Source organism: Episyrphus balteatus, chromosome 2, assembly GCF_945859705.1.
Source record: "Episyrphus balteatus chromosome 2, idEpiBalt1.1, whole genome shotgun sequence".
In the NCBI taxonomy this organism is placed as follows: Eukaryota; Metazoa; Arthropoda; class Insecta; order Diptera; family Syrphidae; genus Episyrphus; species Episyrphus balteatus.
In genome coordinates, this window is record NC_079135.1 from 29,169,733 (window position 1) to 29,189,430 (window position 19,698).

The 19,698-nt window shown below is 29.4% G+C and overlaps 3 protein-coding genes across 6 annotated transcripts in view; 2 read left to right on the forward strand and 1 right to left on the reverse strand.

The window, feature by feature from the left end:
* Positions 1-19,698, forward strand: part of LOC129910239 (uncharacterized protein DDB_G0271670-like) — a 227,236-nt gene that overhangs the window by 81,474 nt on the left and 126,064 nt on the right. For all 4 annotated transcript variants that reach the window (XM_055987538.1, XM_055987537.1, XM_055987535.1 and 1 more), the window contains exon 3: positions 11,421-11,451. The gene's annotated coding sequence lies outside the window, so the exon portion shown is untranslated. The remainder of the gene's footprint in view (positions 1-11,420; positions 11,452-19,698) is intronic.
* Positions 2,051-3,659, reverse strand: LOC129910244 (uncharacterized). Its single transcript, XM_055987543.1, has 2 exons — positions 3,474-3,659; positions 2,051-2,439 (listed from the first exon to the last, which is right to left on the reverse strand). The coding sequence occupies exons 1-2, from the start codon at positions 3,610-3,612 to the stop codon at positions 2,165-2,167; spliced, it is 414 nt and encodes a 137-aa protein (XP_055843518.1). The 5' UTR covers positions 3,613-3,659; the 3' UTR covers positions 2,051-2,164.
* On the forward strand, positions 5,517-6,135 carry LOC129910245 (uncharacterized). Its single transcript, XM_055987544.1, has 2 exons — positions 5,517-5,741; positions 5,927-6,135. Exons 1-2 carry the CDS (start codon positions 5,609-5,611, stop codon positions 6,118-6,120), a joined length of 327 nt encoding a protein of 108 aa, XP_055843519.1. The 5' UTR covers positions 5,517-5,608; the 3' UTR covers positions 6,121-6,135.

Here is a 19,698-nt window from a genome sequence, read left to right on the forward strand (position 1 = left end):
AAAAGAAAGTGTAATGAGACAAGACAGCAACTACTGACAAAGGTTATTTACATTTGCCTAGTAATTACAACGAAAAGCAATACATTTTTTTCTGAAAACGAGATTAAAAAAAAAACTAAATATGTATTTTTCTTATATGTATGCACTGTATATCGTAGGCAAGTTATATGCATTAAAGTTTCCTAAATTTTAATTGTCATTCTAGCCTAGGTCACAAGGTGGTCTCTCCTTAAAAATAGCTGATCTGGGTTCGTATCTCAAAAGAGATTAGAATTTCTTTTTTTAGATTTTATGAGAAAGGAAAAAAGTTGAAAAAAATACTTGCACTGATTACGTACTGAAGGTGAACAAAAACTGTTCAACGATTTAATAAAGTTTAAATAAAACTCAATGTCTTACTTTTTTTAAAGCAACACACTGAAAAATTTTGTATGGCTTAACATAATTTACTATCTTCATTTTTTGTCTTTGTAGACACAAAATTTGTTGCTGATGCTTTTAATAAAATTTTACTTTTGCTGAAGGAGTTTTTTTTTAATGAAGATTTTTCGACTATTTTTACAATTTTTTACTTGCGTATAGGAAGGTACTATAGGCCATGTTTAAGATTCGTAAAAAAAATCGAACTCGAGATAATCAGACATGACATTATAATGATGTAGAATGAAAAAAGTGGGTCCCGCAATTCTGTCTGTCTATCCGTCTGTCTATCTCCAGGGCAAGACTAAATATAAAACTTGATATAAAAAATAAGAGCAAATAAAAAAGTACGTATACGCTCTACTCTTTTTTTTGGGACCCCTGATGTAGATATCATTCTTTTGTCGCGTCGCTAAGATTTTTAAGTCATATTTTTTGGGGCTCTAGAATTTTTTTGTACGATAGTTTTTTCATTCAAATAGTTTAGTTACTATTTTCATTCGAATAGTTTTTCATTCGATAGTTTTTTCATTTTTTTTTTTTTTTTCATTTTTTCTAATTTCATTTGGTCCTACATTTACTTTAGCTTCAATATTATGGTTGAAAGAGCTATAGTATGGTCAAATAGTTAAAATTTTGATAAATTTTACGAGTTTAAATTTATTTTTATAAGCTTTTACCCATTTGGTAAATGTACCTATGTATGAACAAAAAATTAAAATAGAAAACATACCTACATTTATTTTTTGTTTAAGTAAAAAAACGTCTTAAATTAATTTGTAGTTCAAAAAGGTATGCAATCTAATTTCTTTTATTAAGATGCATTTTTAGAAAAAAAAAACTTATTTCATATAAATATTTTTTGAAAAAAAAAACATTGAACAATTTTTGTAGAAATAAAGTAATCAACATCTAAAAACAAAAATTTCAAACAAATTTTCGAAAATTTGACAGGCAGGTACCTACCTACCGTTATTTGTGTTTAAAAAAAATTAATTCCAAAATCCTTCTATACAGGATACAAAAACAACCTACTATGCATATATCTACCAAGTTTGAAGTGGATCGGCCCAAACGTTAAGACAGTAGCTCTTTATACAGACCGGCATACATCCTGACAGACAAACATACATCTACAAGTTTTTTTCAAATAAAACTTTTCGATTGAACTCACAGTTCAAGATTAGTATGCAAAAGAACGTTGTTTTCGATATTTAACATTTTAAAATCGCGATATCTTCTAAACTATTGCTTGTATAAAAAAAGTGTTACGTCTTCTACATACTTTCTTTCGATAACTACCCCCGTTTCAAAGTTATATTTGTATGAAAAACTTACATTTTCGGACATTTAACCTTGAATCTTTTAACGCATATATGGGATTTTTGTCTTTAAAAATTTTACTATTCGATGTTTCAATGCTAAGTTTGGCTCTATGTGAATTATTTCAGAGCTTGCACACTTTTATGTCATTTAATTGAATTTAAAACTTTTACGCCCCCAGGGAGGACCTTTTAAGACCTACCAGTTCAGAATGTATCACAAACTTACTTTCCATCAACCACACATACACGCTTGTTTCTAAAAATCGATTCGGTCAAGTTTTTTTCAAAATAAAACATAATAGGTATAAGTTTTTTTGTAGTTTATCTATACAAATATATATTTTGTAATTGTACTGCTTTGTTAAAATAATACAATGAAAAAATATGGTTTTTTTTTTTATTTTTTAGAGTCCTGCTCTCTAATTAATTATTTGGTCCACAATCAGATCCATGAATTCTTTTAGTTTTTGAATATTCGCCTCTGAGAGCCTCTCCACTTTCGGCAGGTAACTCAAAAGTAGTTGCTTACAGTTTGTTTTTGGTGTGTCTGCAGGTTTTTTCATAAAACCTACAATTCTATCAGCCCGTAAACTTTTGGGGCGTTTTGCTCTGAATAGTTTCCTTTCTTCTTTACGCCTTAAGTTTCGAACCAATCCATTTCTAAGATTTCGCCACTTGTCAATGCAGAAGGATACTGTAATGAAAAATTTTCAATTTTTTAAAATTTTTTTTGTACAATTTTTAATATAATAATTATGTCAAATTTTTGTATTGTCTATGAATTTGGTAGCTAAAAAAAACTACTTAAATGAAATTTTTCAAATCAATTTAAGCTCCAAGCTCCATCTCTGTGGGGGGGGACCATCATCAATATATGTAGAGCTTTTCCATAAAGATTTTTACATGACAACGTCTTATAAATCGATAAACACTGGCTGCAATCACGAAAAAGCGTTACTCATCGTCGTCTTCCGCTTGAGTCTGTTAGCAGTGTGGTTTTAAATACCACACGTTGAACAATTTGTCTTTGGCTCCAAAGGTCTGGGGTTCGAATCCCGAAACAGTCCTATCCTTTTTGGTTTTTTTTTTTTTTTTCTTACAAAGCAAATCATACACTTATAGCCCAGTAATTTTAGGCATTTTTTACCCCAATCTGCGGAAAAATTCCTACTGGGCTCGATTTTGGTATAGACCTTCCTTACGGCGTTGTTATGAAGATGTGAAAAATCGACATTGATATCGCGTCCGCGTTAGAAGTTATAGAGGTCAAAAGGTCACGAAAATCTCGAGACCTGTTGCTCGGCGGTCAATAGGGGTCTATGGAAAATCTGTTCGTCATAAAATTATCTACAAATATTGCCTTATGCATTTTCGTGACCTTTTGACCTCTATAACTTCTAACGAGGACGCGATATCAATGTCGATTTTTACATCTTCATTACAACACCGTAACTAAGGTCTATACCAAAATCGGGCCCAGTAGGAATTTTTCCGCAGATAAAACCCAAAATTTCTGGAATATTACAAACATTGGATTGTAATACGAAAAAAAGTGATTAGTATCACTTTTGCAAAAAAAAAAATTTAAATAAAAAAAAAAAATTAGGATACCGCAATACCGGTACTCCTACTCCCAATGCCTTCTTTGTTCTCAACAAAAAATCTGTGACATATCTTTTATTCCATGACTAGCGTTTTTATTGGATTATAAGTAAATGTTTTTCTTACCCGACCATCCCATAACTTGTGCAATGTCTTTCCAAGCCTTTTCCTCCAAGTCCTTCCTTCTGTACGACTTTTGGTACAAGCATTTTCTTGCTTTGACCAAATTAATGAATTTCATCATTGCAATTTTTTCTCCCAACATTTTAAGCCGTGCTTTCTTCTCTAATTATGTATTAATAATAACATGCTGTTTGACAGGTCATTTGTTCTTTTTTTTCTATAATAATATCCTGTACTAGATTATGGCCTATTCACAATGTAAAAAAAAATTATGTGTTCTAAGATACAGCTACCTACATTTTATTAATTTTTTTACTCATTTCGTGCAAATGATTTAGAAAATGTCTCAATACAAAATTCATTTTCTTCTTAATGCATTTGCTTTCCATCATAAATTAAAAAATATATTTATGTATTGCAAAAAAAAATTCCATTAAAAAACATTTGTATGCAAACAAAAATATTTTGCATTAAAAAAACAGGGCATTAAAAAAATGTTATAAATAAAAAAAATCAATGCAAAATGTGCGTGCATTAAATATTTTGTTTTTAATATTTTTGTCGAATTTCTTACAATTTTGGCTTTACAATAGCTATTTAAACTATAATATTATACGTTGAACCTTATGTATGTAAATAAATATGTATGCAGTCAAAATTGTAAGAAATTTGACGAATATTAAAAACAAAATACATAGGTATTTAATGCACACATTTTTTGCATTGAATTTTTTTTCAATGCAGGCAAATTTGTATTTGCAATAATATTTTTTTAAATGCAAGAAGTTTTCATTTGCAACAAATATTTTTTTTATGTCTCCAAAAATTAAACAAAAAAATGTTAATCCGAAAATGACGAAATAGGGATTGTTTTTTTTTATTTTCATTTTGATTCGATGAGCACTTAATTATCACCTCAATATTATTACAAACTAAATCTTTTTTACAAAAAGTTTAACCCATTTTCTGGTAGTTTTTTTTTACTACAGAAATCAAATTAGCAGATTTTACATTCAATTCCAATTTTCTCGCTGAATTCAAACAAGAAATTTCAATATTTTTGTCTTTTAATTTAAAAAAAAGTTTGAATTTTTGAGAAAAAAATTTGGTTTTCTTAAAGAGATTATGATCATTTAAAGTCGTGCTCCTCTAATTTTGTTTGCAAACATACGATCGAATACAACAACAATAAAAAAAAACGACTCAATGGATTGAATCAAAACTTTGTAGGGGTTTTGTGAGTATGTAGGTATATTAAACTGTAAGAAGCACAATCAACATTACTGATGTTCTCATATTTCTAACTTAGTTAGCGCCTAATTATCCCAAAAGCATTATTTTCTTGATTTTTTAAATATTTGGAAAACAAATTTTTTTAAATGTTTTTTTACCTGATATTTATGGGTAACTTATTCAAGATTCAAAAACACTCCTTAACTTTTTTTGCATTTAGCGGTTCCTGAGGTTTTAAGAAAAAAAAAATTACGAAGAGCAATTTTTTTTGGTAATCAATAGAATTGAGCGGAACGCTTGAAAACTGTTTCCATCGTAAGATCTCAAAACTACAAAATTCGAGCTTTAAAATCCTTTTCGTGCATTTTATCATAAAGTACTTGGTTTAATGTTAATAAACAAAACTGCATTGAAAAAGCATTTTTTTAACTTGAAATAATTGCAAAATTTCAAGATGTGTCACTTTTTTGTAACTAAGTAAAGTTCAAATAACCGCCAAATTAAAATAATAAAATTGCATTGCAAATTTGGGTTTGTATTCTAAACGTTGATTTTATGTTAGAAAGAAATTTCAGCAAAAAAAAAAAAGGTTCGAATTAGGAGTTGACTGTAGGTACCTTTGCAATTTTTCAACAACAATCGGATTTTCAATAAAAATCTTAATTTCAAAGCAAATCTAAATTCACCATTCACTTGTTGTTGTTGTTGTTGTTGTTGTATTTTAGATTCATAAAATAAAAAACAAAAAACAAAAGGTAAACAAATGAGTTATTGGGGGAGGTGGAGAAAAACTAACAAATGTTTTTGGTCTCATAATTAAGTAATTTAATATCTTTGCCTGATTTTAATTTCACTCTATTTGTCAAAATCGGCTTGGTGGTGTTTTTTTTTTATTTATCCAAAAAATGGAAAGAAAAAATTTATTCCTAAAATTTTTTAAGCTCGTCAAGAGTAAAGATTGCCTCACTGATGCTAATAAAAATCAGGAGGCAATTGAAAAGGCTTGGGAAGCAATTGCCCAAGAGATGGAATGGACAGGTGAGTAAAGAATGAAGAATACATACATTATGGAGCGCTCAAAGCTTAAGTGGGCCAAATTAAAGGTAGCTCATCTTTTAATGAGCTTTGTCAAAAAAATGTTTCACTTAATTTTTTTGTGCTCCATCTAATTGAATTTTATTTTGTAAAGAAAATAGAAAATTAAAATAATGTTTTCTTTACAGTTACCCATTGCAAGGAACAATGGGCAATGTTTTCAGCCCTTGTTGAAGGAGATGACGACGACGAAGAAGATGATGTGGAAGAGTATTTATTGAGTCTTCTTCCGAGGTTGAGAAGGCTTTCTGAAGATGGAAAAAAAATATTTAAAATATGTTGTGAAATTTCATTGGCAAAACATTTAATGCAAAATAAATAAAAAAAATAAATTTAACTTTTGCTTGATTTATTTGATTGGTGACTCTTTACTTGTATGTAGGTACAGGTATGTACATACATGGTACATATATGTAAGTGTACCTTCTTTAACAATCGAACCTTGCACTCAATCGAAAAGTAGAGAATGCAGAAGCTAAATTTTGAAAAAGTTGATTTTTTTATAGGACTTTGTTATATAGGTACACACCAACCAACGACTAAGTTAAGTTCGGGGTAGGTAGGTAGTTCCTGGATATATTCTATAAGAAAAAAATTGTCCTACAGTAAGCTTTTATTTGCAAATTTGATGATTTATTAATGTAACGATGATTAAAAAAAACATTTAGGTACCTACTTTTATTTGTAAATATATCAATAAAAAAAAATTATTTGAAATAAAAAAAAATTTACTGTCACTGAAAAATATTTGCATTAAATAAAACATTCTATTGCAAATAAAAATATTTTGCATGAAAAAAAAAATGTTAGTACCTACATATAAAAAAATTTTCAGCATAAAAAAAAAATTCAATGCAAAATGTGTGAATTTAATATAACTTTTTTTGAATTTTCGTCGAATTTTAAGATAATTGTATGCATGCAAGATCCCGTTTTCGAAAATCTAAAAAAAATAGATTTATAATTTTTGTTCTCAGCAACCAGATCTCAAAGAAACTTTTTAGTTACTTTAATGAATAGAGCTCAATGAGTTCTTTCTTGGACGTCTCACTCAATGGACTTGGAGGAAATTTTTCAAAATGCATTTTTTTCGGCAAGGAAAGCGCTTTGGTTTTTTTTTTTTGGAAAATTTAAAAAAAAAAATAAAGTTTTAGTTTTTTTATCTTAATGCATTGGCCTTAAAAGATATTTTTTTTGCTATACCTGGTTATAATTTTGGTAAATATTTCCATAAATAATTTCATAACGCTTTCGTTTGGTTATTCTTATATGTAGTATAGAACTTTCCAAGACTGTCCGAACCGAAAAATTCCAAACGAACAAACATGGGTACTATTTTTTTTGTATTCTGAAGTTAAAGTTTCTTTGCTTTGTGAATCGCCAAATGCGAAGGTCAGATGAATATTTTGTTTAATTTTTTTTTGAAAGTTTTGATATACCTAAATGCTAAATACCTACAAAAATATTTTTTTTTGAAAAAAATTCTACAAATTAAAAAAAAAATATAAAAAATTCTTTCTTGTACCTATTCCTGTATATACAACAAATTTGATGGCGTAGGTAGGTACTTTATTTGAAAATAAGAAATTTTAAAAGATGTTTTCGTAATTTTTAAAACTATTTTTAATAGGAAAGTACTTCTTTACATTTTTTGTTTTAATAAATGATATTAATTTTATTATTAATTGAGGAGCTCAGCGCCAAAACGGCCTAACCCCAAAAATTTCGTTTTGAGAAAAACGGTCTTAAAGCAAATCATATTTTCAGGGTTTGTTTTTTTTATGGCTTTTAATAGTTATAAAAAAATATTATTTAATTCTTAGTAATTTTTTAGTTAGGAGTATTGGCTAAAGTATTGGGCTAAGGCCTCATATTTTTTTTATTCTGAAAATACATTTGTTGTACCTACCTACCTAGTTTAGGCAATTTTGTCTGGAAGCCATTCCACTAGGATGACAAGAGCTTTTGGCTCTAATCTTAACTCTTATTAATATAATTTAATGGGAATGAATTTTTATATTAGGCGTGTTTTTTCTACAACTCAGTAGCTACTCATTTTTTTATTATATTCGAAAAACAATAAAAACAAATACTTACTTGTGTAATTTTTATTATTGTTTTGCGAATAAAATCAAAAATGAGTAGCAACTGAGTAATAGAAAAAACACGCCTATAATAACCTTTTTTATTACGGTTCGATTTTGAAAATGTGGGTTAGGCCGTTTTGGAGCTGAGCGCCTCAATTACAAATTATAAAATTATTATTTTATAATTATAAGAAGCTTTAAAATTCTAAGAAACATTTTCCATAAAATCAAGTATAGATTAGATATGTACGTGTGATCCAGTCGTTATTTTATTTTTTAATATTCTTAGAATCGCTTACTACTATTTTACATTAGCTTTAATATTATAGTAGGTAGATAGTTTAAATGCTAATGTAAATTTTAGAAAAAAAAACTTTAAATGCACACATTTTATATTGATTTTGTTTCTTATGCAGATATTTTTTATTTGCAATAACATTTTTTTTTATTTAGAGTACCTGAATCCTTGTACTCGTATTATTTATGTAAATAACGTAAATATTTTTTAATGCAGCTGCATTAAATGCAAATGCATTTTTGTATTGATATTCTTACCCTAAATTGATGAATTAAATTTTTTAAGAAGATCTTTAACGGGTGGTAGCCTGGTTTGTAACGTACTTGCCTAGCAAATATGAGAACCAGGTTCAATTCCCAGAGTTCGCATATATTTTACATATTTTTTTTTTTAAAGTGGATTTTTTTTAAATGGCGATTTAAAATATTTATTTAATTTACTATATTTATATAAATTTTGCGCCAACGTCTTTGATTTTAATTGAAGTTAAAGTTGTTCGCCTTTGATTTGAAAACTTTCGTAATTGGTTCAAAATTGTTTGCGATTTAGGTACCTACTCTCGTTTAAAGTGTTATTTTTTTTTTATTTTACAATGTTTTTCAAAGTTTTTAAAAGAAAATTCGATATTTTCGATTTTTAAACTGGAATCGGAACTTTTCGCAATTCAATTTTAATGATAAATGAAAAGTTTTTTCCAGAGAACTTTTTCCTAATTTGAATGCTGAAATTTCCGCAGGTAGGTAGGTTGTGGGGAAAAAGTTATTTGTTTTAACTAAAAAAAAGTAGACACAGGTAACAGTTAAATTTTTGAAATCAAATGCAAAAATATTAAATAATAATTTGTTTGATAAATAATTTTGAACACATCATTGAAAAATAAAAAAAAAAGTATTCAATGAGAACATAATTTGAACCCATTTGTTGTGCATCGAATTAGCAATCCAACTCTCTAACCACTTGCCCACCTCGTCTAGTTTGTCTCTGCTGGCGATTTGTTGTTAATGTCAAAATAAGATAATGAGATTTGAATAATTATTAGGAGTTATTGGTTGGGAAAAAAAGTGCAAGGGAATTCGAAAATTCTCCTCCGGGGTAATTTTTTTTCTCCGAAAAAAAGTTCCCATAAAATTTTCGATAGAACTGAGTGGCTCTCTGAGAAGGTCAATTTACAGTTTAAAAAGAGTAAAAAGCTCTTATACAACGTCATTCACCATCGATTGTTGTGCCAAAAAGCTAGAGCATGTAGGTTGCGTTGAGACAAGAAAAAAAATCGTATGGGAGGAGGCGTTTATATTCCCCTCCGTTTAGCCGGGAGGGGTAACTTCTAAAAAATAAGTTGGATTGGAAAAAAAAATATGAAAATAAGCTCACAATATCACATGTACTTTTCTGTTCAACCATTGATCAAGTCATTGATGTTGATTTTGGTATTATGTATAGTCTTTCCGTCGGCTATTGTAACGTAATAAAAAAAAGGGCTTTTTGCTTTAGTCTTAGCTAATGAATGCGAACTTAGGAAATTCTTGAGCTTGATACGGTACTTGCCTGATTTAATTGAGGAATATCTCGATTCGTTACTCAAGTCAGATTCAACCTTTAGAGTTGTCGTCAGCAATTGAAAATTTTGTTAACACTTTTTTTATTTTATTATTTAGGTATTACCTATTTATTTATTTTTTTTTTTATTATATCTATTATTTAAGTAGTTGTTCTTCATTCAGTCCATTGAGGGTTTGGTCTTTGGTTAAAAAGTGCGTTCATAATGGAAGATTAAAGTTCAAAGTTATCAAATCCATTTTGGGGAACAATAGCTTGCAATGAATTACCTAATAGTAATAGAGGCTAAACATTTTGTCTGGGCTTATTTGTTTTTTTTTTTTTTATTGAAAATTTTTGATATTGTGTCTTTTTTTTATTTATAGCCGTGTTTTTTTACTAATACTCAGTACCTACCTACTCACTTTTTTATTTTATTTGGAAAACAAAACAAAATTAGACAAGTAAGATTTGTTTTTTTTTTATTATTCTTCGAATAAAATCCAAAAATAACTGCTTTCGAGTGTAAGAAAAAAAAATTGTTTCGATTGCAGATAATTTAGCAACCAGACCTCCAAGAAACTTTTGCTTTTCAGTTTTGAATAGAGTTTAAAGACACCTTTCTTTTGATGTCTCACTCGATGGATTCGGAAAATGCTTTTTTCTTAGACAAGGGGTTTGCCTTGTTTTTCTTCCTAAAATCCGAAAAAAAAAATAAATTTGTATTTGTTTTAAAGATAAAGTTGATTTATTTTGGCGTTATATATTTGGCAACTAAGTTTTTATGAAAACAAATAGAAAAGATGTAAAAAATGTGCTAACTTAATCAAAAAATCTTTGTTTTAAATTTTTTAATTTTTTTTTTCCATCAAATATGAACAGTTCAACATAAATCTAAGAACGAACATCTTTTTGACATCAATTTAGCTTAATTTCTAGCTTATATATTCAGTTTAGAAAAAGAAAGATCTATAAACGCTTATTCTGTCCGCCATTTTGGAACCACCATTTTGAAAAAAATAAAAGTTGGAAGAATTTTCATATTTCTCATACTAATATGCTTCAGTTTCCTAAATTTCATGACTTTTCGTCAAGAAATGGTCGTGTAAATGATTTTTGACGCCATAAAGCATCAAATGCACTGCACTGTGCGACGAGGAGAATGATAAATAGTCAAATCCCTCTGGACCGACAGATTTTCAAATCTTGAACGAGTTCATAGCATTCACTGATTGTGTCAACTTCATTTTTATTTCAAATTTCTTAAAAATATTAATTTACCAAAAAGTCCTAAACCATTGAAAAATTTCGTAAAAATAGCAATTTTGCCATATTTCAAAACGGATTTGCGACCCGAAGTCCTTACCCAATTTGAAAAATTTTTGTTCTTACTTAATATTTGTAGCTAATTTAAGAGTTGTCTAAAGCTATTATGTTAAAAAAAAAGATATTAGAGAGGTTGAATTTTTGTTTGTAAAAATACCATTTTAAAAAATTTGTTGTGCTGAAGATATTAACTGATTTTAATTATTTTGTAACTCCTCCTTAGTCTTCACCATTCGCAACTTTTCCACGCTATAACGGTTAAAATTCGAAAAAGAAAACCAAAAACGACCCACCTTAATACTTAATCATAATTGAATCTTAAAAATCTAATGAAAATTTAACTTGCTCACATATAGATTTCTTCTTTCATTCCAGATTTTCGTCATACCAGCGATTGATAGAAGAGGTAAATATACTGTTACAATTTATTGTACGAAAAATACCTAAGTCAAGAAGAACGGAGAAAAAATGCAGAAGAAGAAAGAAATAATAAGCATAATAAGCGTTCGTTTTACTTTTGATATATTTTTCATTATGCTTCTGATCGGTTTTTTTCAGCCTAACTGACACACACCCTTAGTTTGATTTTATAATTGTAAAATAAAAATATCCCATCAGCGCATAAAAAAATGGGATTTTTTTTATATGGCACAGGATTTTTTTTTTATTGCTGAATAACACTGGCTGAAAAATTCCTTAAATTTCATTTTGGAAATAGTGAAGCATTAAACGAAAATAATGGAAGAAATATATCTGGCGGAAAATAAATAATAGAAAATATATTATGGTTGTTTTTGTTAATAGCAAAAAAGTTTAAAAGAAGCACTTTTTGCACTTTTCAATTTTCAAACAAAATTTTAAAATTTCAAACTTCAAATTCATAAGTGTGTATACAAGTCCATCCAAAATGTGGTTTATGTAAATCCGGAGTACTAAAATTACTCCGGAGTAATTTTTTTTTTACACTTTTGTGGAGTCAAGGAACACCAAACCTTCAACAGTGCAAAAATAAGTTAAAAAAAGTGTACTCTCTTTGGAGTAAAGGAAAGCGACATAAATTTAATATAAGATTTAATATAAGATTCTTTTTTTTCGTCACCGTCTTTTTTGGTCACCTAGCAAGTAAAAAATGGAAAAAACAATATATTTTTTTTATTACGAGAACTAAATAATTTTGCGTCTGCAAAAGTACCGTGGAAAACATCTTGCCATTGAATAATTGTAATTATTCAGTGATCTTGCTAAATCGGTCATAATTTGAAGCATTCCACAAAAAACAATTATTATGCTTTTGATGCTAAAACCCCAGTAGGATTATGAGCCTTATCTACACTGGCTTGGAAGTTGACCACAGTATTAAAATAATTCTCATGAAAAAATTTATTTATAAATATGTATTATATACAATGATAAAATTTTCATGACATAACTATCCTTTGTATTTAATTGACAACTGTCACCTTGCCCGATAATATTTAATGAAATGGGTATATGCCAAAAAATTGTAATGCAGAATTGTCAACACTGTGAATTTTTATGAAACAGTGGGCCCAGGAGTCAATTTTACACACAATACTCTACAATTTATTGTTTTTGTTTTCGGCTCTTATCTCAATGCCTTTGTAAAGATTTTGTGTAACGGGATCATTTTTTTTTTGCATTTACATCGCTTTTTAAAATGATCTCATATGAATATACATATTATATTATTTTGTTCTAAACATTTTTCGCTCGAAGCAAGCATTACGATGATGGATGATGGCATCAAACTTGTGCAGTTAGTGGTTGTCTTCATTCCATATTTTGATCTGGTGTGAGTTGCATCGGCTGGTGCTTCTCTGTAGGTATTTTGTAACAATGAAAGAACCACTAAATAAAGTATGACGAGGGTGCGTAAAAATGGGCCTTGCGAATCTGTTTCAGTGTTATCTTCAAATTTATATTTAACCGTTTCAGAAATAAAGGGTTGACGAAGTCTCCGCCGATCGTTCCAGAGAAGCCTGCATCCTGCAAAAGTCATTTAAAAAAAAAATAATACCTCCATGACAGTATGGTATTTTTAATACCTACCATATTTTAAATATAAAAAGAACTTTTCATTCACGCAGGACGTCATTCCTGAACCAATGGACGAAGATAGCTAAAAATTGAAAAAAGAAGAAGTATAAGGGGAAGAAGAATAAGAGGCAGGTTTTCTGGATAGCACCCTGTGCTTATTTGATGTTCAAAAGTTGACCAGCAGCCGATTTCGCCACACGGGTCGTTTGAACGCGACACTACTAGAAGTGTCTTGCACTCCATATGTTTTGATGCAGAAATGTTCCTTGGTTAGACCCCAAGAAAAGAATAGCCTGACTTCTATAAAAAAAAAAAAAAACTTTTTGATTATTGAAATCAAATTGGGCAGAAAAAATGAACGAACTTAGATTCGAATATCTGAAGATCTAAAAATGCCACTAATTTTATTGAAATGCCGTTAAAAAGAGGGATATTGCTTCTAAAAATAGAGCCATTATTTGAGTTTCTACCATTATTATTAACAGAGTTATTAACAAAAACGTGTGAAAAAGTACGTAAAAGTACGTTTTTTCATAAATTATTTAGCTCATAAAAAACGAATAGCTCGATAGAAAATTTTAAAAAACATATGGAGTGCAAGACACTTCGAGTAGTGTCGCGTTCAAACGACCCGTGGCCAGTTTAAGGTGGAAGTCCACCTTCTTCTTTTTCTAACCGATCCACTTTCCCCTCACTTCACACATTAATTTTAAAAAATAAAAATGTGTATGTTATTCTTTTGTGTTTTTTTCTTGAAGAAATATGGGCAGGTAATGTTTTGATATTATTGTTCCTTACTTTGTTCATATAATTTCAATTAAACGAAATTGTATTAAAAGATTTGTGTTACGGTTTAAGAAAGCCCCAAAGAAGGTATATCCGGTGCTTAATTTAGCATACATTCTTTGTATTTATTCGATATGAAATTATAAAAAAAAATCTAACGAATGGGCTACGGAGGTAGACGAGGAAAATTTTTGATCTTTTTTTATGACGTAAAATTCTTTATCTAAGGCAAAATGTCAATAATCATTTGGACAAAATATTCATTAAAAACAATCATAATTATAAAATAATTTTTTTTTTTTTTCAAAATGACTTCAAACAATGACCAAGTCATAAAATTCGTCAAATTAATTGAAGAACAAGAATGTTTATACAGGAATAATATTCCTGAATATACGAATAAGACGGTAATCCAATCAAATTGGACAGAAATTGCAAGAGAAATGAAATTGCCAGGTGAGTAGAAATATGATTTTAGTTTTGCTGAGTTTGAAGACAAATCAAGCAGTCTGTGCCGATCATTTTTGAGGAGCCTTCAACACCCCTAAAAAACAATACGAACAATTTCTCATTTGATGCCAAGGAAAAACCGCTTGACGTCAGAATCCTATAATACTATAATTTCGACAACAATAATTTAAATGTAAAAAAAAATCACATTTTCAATTGATTTTTAATTGACAGTTAAGGTTAAATACCTTTGGAATTTTTATTTTTTTTTTATAATTTTTTTTTAATTTATTTTAAAAATATGAGCTCGAAAAGCGCGACAAAAAACTTTATTTCCTTGGTGGAATCGAGGGGGTGCTTGTACAATCAAGCACTCCCAGAATATTCCAACAAGGAAGTAGTGGACAATTCGTGGAAAGAGATTGCTCTGGCAACGAATTTGTCAGACAAATAAATCAGAATAAACACATTTGGCACACTTTCTTTACCTACAGAATCTATTCAAATACAAATAAAATTAATTTTTCACTGTTGCAGAGTGTAGAGACAAATAGCGCAGTCTATGCCGATCATTTTTGAGGAGTATTCAGAATATTACCTGCACGAAAGTATGGCGTTCATAATACCACTTTTTTAAGAAAACCAAATGGCGCAATATGCGCCAATCTTTTTATCGAAGCTTTTTGAAGCCCTCAAAAAAGGCATATTATCTGCACCAAAATATGGCATTTTTAATACCACATTTCAAAAATTCGCAAAACGCATCCTTTGATGCACAGGACGTCCCTCCTGAACCGATGGAAGAAGGTGGGCAAAAGGTAGAAGAAGAGGAACGGATGAAGGAGGACGAAGAAGACCAGGAAGAGGGTATTTGGCTTTACCTCGATAGCATAATACCCGACTTAAAAAATTTGACGACCACTGGTGTGAGTCTTTATAAGGTGGAAAATCAGATATTAATAGCTGAGATGTTGGCTACACATAGAAAAAAATTAAAAAAAAAAAATTAATTTATTGTTTTTTTTTTTTTTGTTTCTGCTATTTTCATCGTTGAATTATTATTTCATTTCAATTTTAATGTTAAGTAAGTTGGTAGGTAGTAGTGAGTACGGGATAAAAAAAATATTAGCATAGATAGGACACGACCGACTCGGCACGCGGTCCGATTCGAAATAAAATAAAATAAAAAATAAAATTGAAAAAAAAAAAAATATAAAATAAAAATTTAAAAAAAAATTAAATTAAATATAAAAATAAAATTGAATAAATGGGGCGCCTACGATTTCGGGAAATTGGCTTATACTTATACAGAAAAGAAAATATGCAATCAATTTTCTGCGTTCCGTGTAAATTTTAAAATAACTCTTTTAATAATTTTTGAAATAAAAACAAAAACCTCGATTTTTGAGAAATTCAAGTTTTAATTCATTTATCATAATACCATTTTTTTAAGAAAACCAAATGGCGCAATATGCGCCAAGCTTTTTTGCGAAGTCTTCAGAAGCCCTCAAAAAAGGCATACTATCTCCACCAAAATATGGCATTTTTAATACCACATTTCAAAAATTCCAAAAACGCATCCTTTGATGCACAGGACGTCCCTCCTGAACCGATGGAAGAAGGTGGGGAAAAAGTAGAGGAAGAGCAACGGATGAAGGAGGACGAAGAAGACGATGAAGAGGGTATTAAGATATGCCTCGATAGCTTAATCCCCGATTTAAAAAACTTAACGACCACTGGCCTGAGTCACTTCAAGGTTGAGGTTATTGATCTTTTTTTATGACGTAAAATTCCTTATCATAGGCAAAACGTCAATCATTTGAATTATATATCAATTCCGAGTATTCTAAATAATTTTTTTTTTATAATTTTAAAATGACTTCAAATAATGATCAGATTATAAAATTCGTCAAAATGATTGAAGAAAACGAATGTTTATACGGAAATAATATTCCTGAGTATACTAATAACACGGTAATCCAATCAAATTGGACAGAAACAGCAAGAGAAATATTTTACATGATTTCTTTGGTTTAACTCTCACTTTTTACCTAATGCAAACATTGTTAAAAATGTTATCTTTTAAACTAATTTTTTTCTTGAAATGAATCAACTTCCTTCTCATTGGCACAAAATGAGCTAAAAATAAATTGATTATAAATGCATTTTTGAACACATACTGTTTTAGTTGTACCTACGTCAGAAACTACTATAATTTCGACAACAATAATTTAAATGTCAAAAAAAATCACATTTTCAATTGATTTTTAATTGACTTAAGGTTAAATACCTTTAGAATTTTTATTTTTTTATATAATTTTTTTTTTAATTCATTTTAAAAATATGACCTCAAAAAGTGCCACAAAAAACTTTATTTCCTTGGTGGAATCGAGTAGTTGCTTGTACAATCAAGCATTGCCAGAATATTCCAACAAAGAAGTAGTGGACAACGCGTGGAAGGAGATTTCTCTGGCAACGAATTTGCCAGGTAAGTAAATTCAAAATTTTCTTTAAAAACAAATATAAGATAATAGTTTCACCATATACACTTAGGAGCAAAAAAAAAGAATCAAAGACAATTTTTTTGATTTCTAAGTCCTTAGAAAAAAATTTAGAACAAACACTTTATTTTTTTTTATTAACTTTCCATTGTTATTACTCAAATTGTCGTTAAAAAAATTCATCTACGAATAACTACTAACAACTTTGTCGAAGTTTTACCTCATGCTTCCGTTGCAGAAAACCTTTCTTGACTCGCTTTTTTAAGAATTTTTTCAACACCTATCCTATTCTTGTAGCAAATTTATCTATCGTTAAAAAAAAATCATATTTCAAAGACCAACTGTTTAGAACACAATTTTTTTTTATCATAGGTAATCCCTACCCAATGATGGAATTTTTAAAAATTCCTTCTTTGTGTTCACCTTCAGAATCTAAATAAGTAAATTTGGTGACTACCTTTATTATCAGCATTTTTACTCTCAACTGGAATTGAGAGTAAAATTATACAATTTAAAAGTTATTCATAAGTTTAATTTGTTAAATTTTATAACAATTTCATTCATATCCGCAAAACGTCCAAAACTCGTATTCTCATTCGGCTGGTGCTTCTCTGTATTTTGTAGCACAAGGCTTTTTTCATAAAAAAAAAAACAATGAAAGAACCACTATACCTATAAAGTATGAAGAGGGTGCGTAAAAATGGGCCTTGCGAAACTGTTTCAGTGTTATCTTCAAATTTTTATTTTACAGTTTCAGAATAAAGGGATAGTTGGCGAAATCTCCGCCGATCGTTCCAGAGAAGGCTGCAAAAGTCATTTAAAAAAAATAATAATACCTCTAACTCACCCAGGACGTCATTCCTGACCCAATGGGCGAAGATGGCTAAAAATTGAAAAAAGAAGAAATAGGAGGGGAAAAAGAATAAGATGCAGGTTTTCTGGATAGCATCCTGTGCTTATCTGATGTTAAAAAGTTGACCAGCAGCCGATTGCGCCAGTTTAAGGTGGAAGTCCACCTTCTTCTTTTTCTAACCGATCCACTTTCCCCTCACTCCACACATTAATTTTTAAAAATAAAAATGTGTAGGTATGCGTTACTGTTACTATTGTTTAGCACTGAGTTGGTTATTCTTGATACATTTTGTGTTTTTTTTTCTTGAAGAAATATGGACAGGTAATGTTTTGATATTATTGTTCCTTACTTTGTTCATATAATTTCAATTAAACGAAATTTTATTAAAAGATTTGTTTTACGGTTTAAGAAAGCCCCAAAGAATGTGCTTAATTTAGCATACATTCTTTGTATTTATGGGATATGAAATTATAAAAAAAAATTTAATGAACGGGTTACGGAGGTAGACAAGGAAGGTTTTTGATCTTTTTTTATGACGTAAAATTCTTTATCTAAGGCAAAATATCAATTATCATTTGGACTAAATATTCATTACAAACAATCATTCTAAATAATTTTTTTTTTTTCAAAATGACTTCAAACAATGACAAAGTCATAAAATTCGTCAAAATTATTGAACAACACGAATGTTTATACAGGAATAATATTCCTGAGTATACAAACAAAACGATTGTCCAATCAACTTGGGCTGAAATTTCCAGAGAAATGAAATTGCCAGGTGAGTAGAAATATTTTACATGATTTCTTTGGTTTAACTCCCACTTTTAACCTAATGCAAACCTTGTTAAAAATTTTAGCTTTTTAACTAAATTTTTTCTTGAAATGAATCAACTTCCTTCTCATTTGCACGAAATGAGCTAAAAAAAAGAGAATAAATGCATTTTTGAAGACATCCTGTTTTCGTTGTAAGTGCCTTACCTACGTCGGAAACCATTATCATTTCGACAACAATAATTTAAATGTCACAAAAAAATCACATTTTCAATTGATTTTTAATTGAAATTCAAGGTTAAATACCTTTGAAATTTTTATTTTTTTTTTATATAATTTTGTTATATATATTCTAACAAAATGAGTTCTAAAAATGCAGTTAAAAAATTTATTTTCTTGGTGGAATCGAGAGGGTGCTTGTACAATCAAGCACTCCCAGAATATTCCAACAAGGAACTTGTGGACAACGCATGGAAATAGATTTCATTGGCAATGAATTTGTCAGGCAAGTAAATCAGAATTAACAGATTTGGCGCACTTTCTTTACCTACAGAATCTATTTACAGTCAAAAACAAATAAAATTAGTTTTTCACTGTTGCAGAGTGTAGAGACAAATAGCGCGGTCTGCGCCGATCCTTTTTGAGGAGTATTAAGAAGCCCTCAAAAAAGGTAGGTATACTACCTCCACCAAAGTATGGCATTTTTGATACCATATTTTAAAAACTCCAAAAACGCATCCCTTGATGCACAGGACGTCCCTCCTGAACCGATGAGAAAAGGTAGAAGAGGAACGGATGAAGGAGGACGAAGAAGACGATGAAGAGGGTATTAAGCTATACCTCGATAGCTTCATCCCCGATTTAAAAAACTTGACGACCACTGGCCTGAGTCACTTCAAGGTTGATTTTATTGATCTTTTTTTTATGACGTAAAATTCCTTACCATAGGCAAAACGTCAATTATTTGAATTAAATTTCAATTCCGAGTATTCTAAATAATTTTTTTTTTTTTATAATTTTAAAATGACTACAAATAATAATGATCAGATTATAAAATTCGTCAAAATGATTGAAGAAAACGAATGTTTATACAGAAATAATATTCCTGAGTATACAAATAAGACGGTAATCCAATCAAATTGGACAGAAACAGCAAGAGAATTCCCCCCCCCCCCCCCCCCCCCCCAAATTTAGTTTTAAGGTTAAATTGTTAATATGTATATAATTATAATCA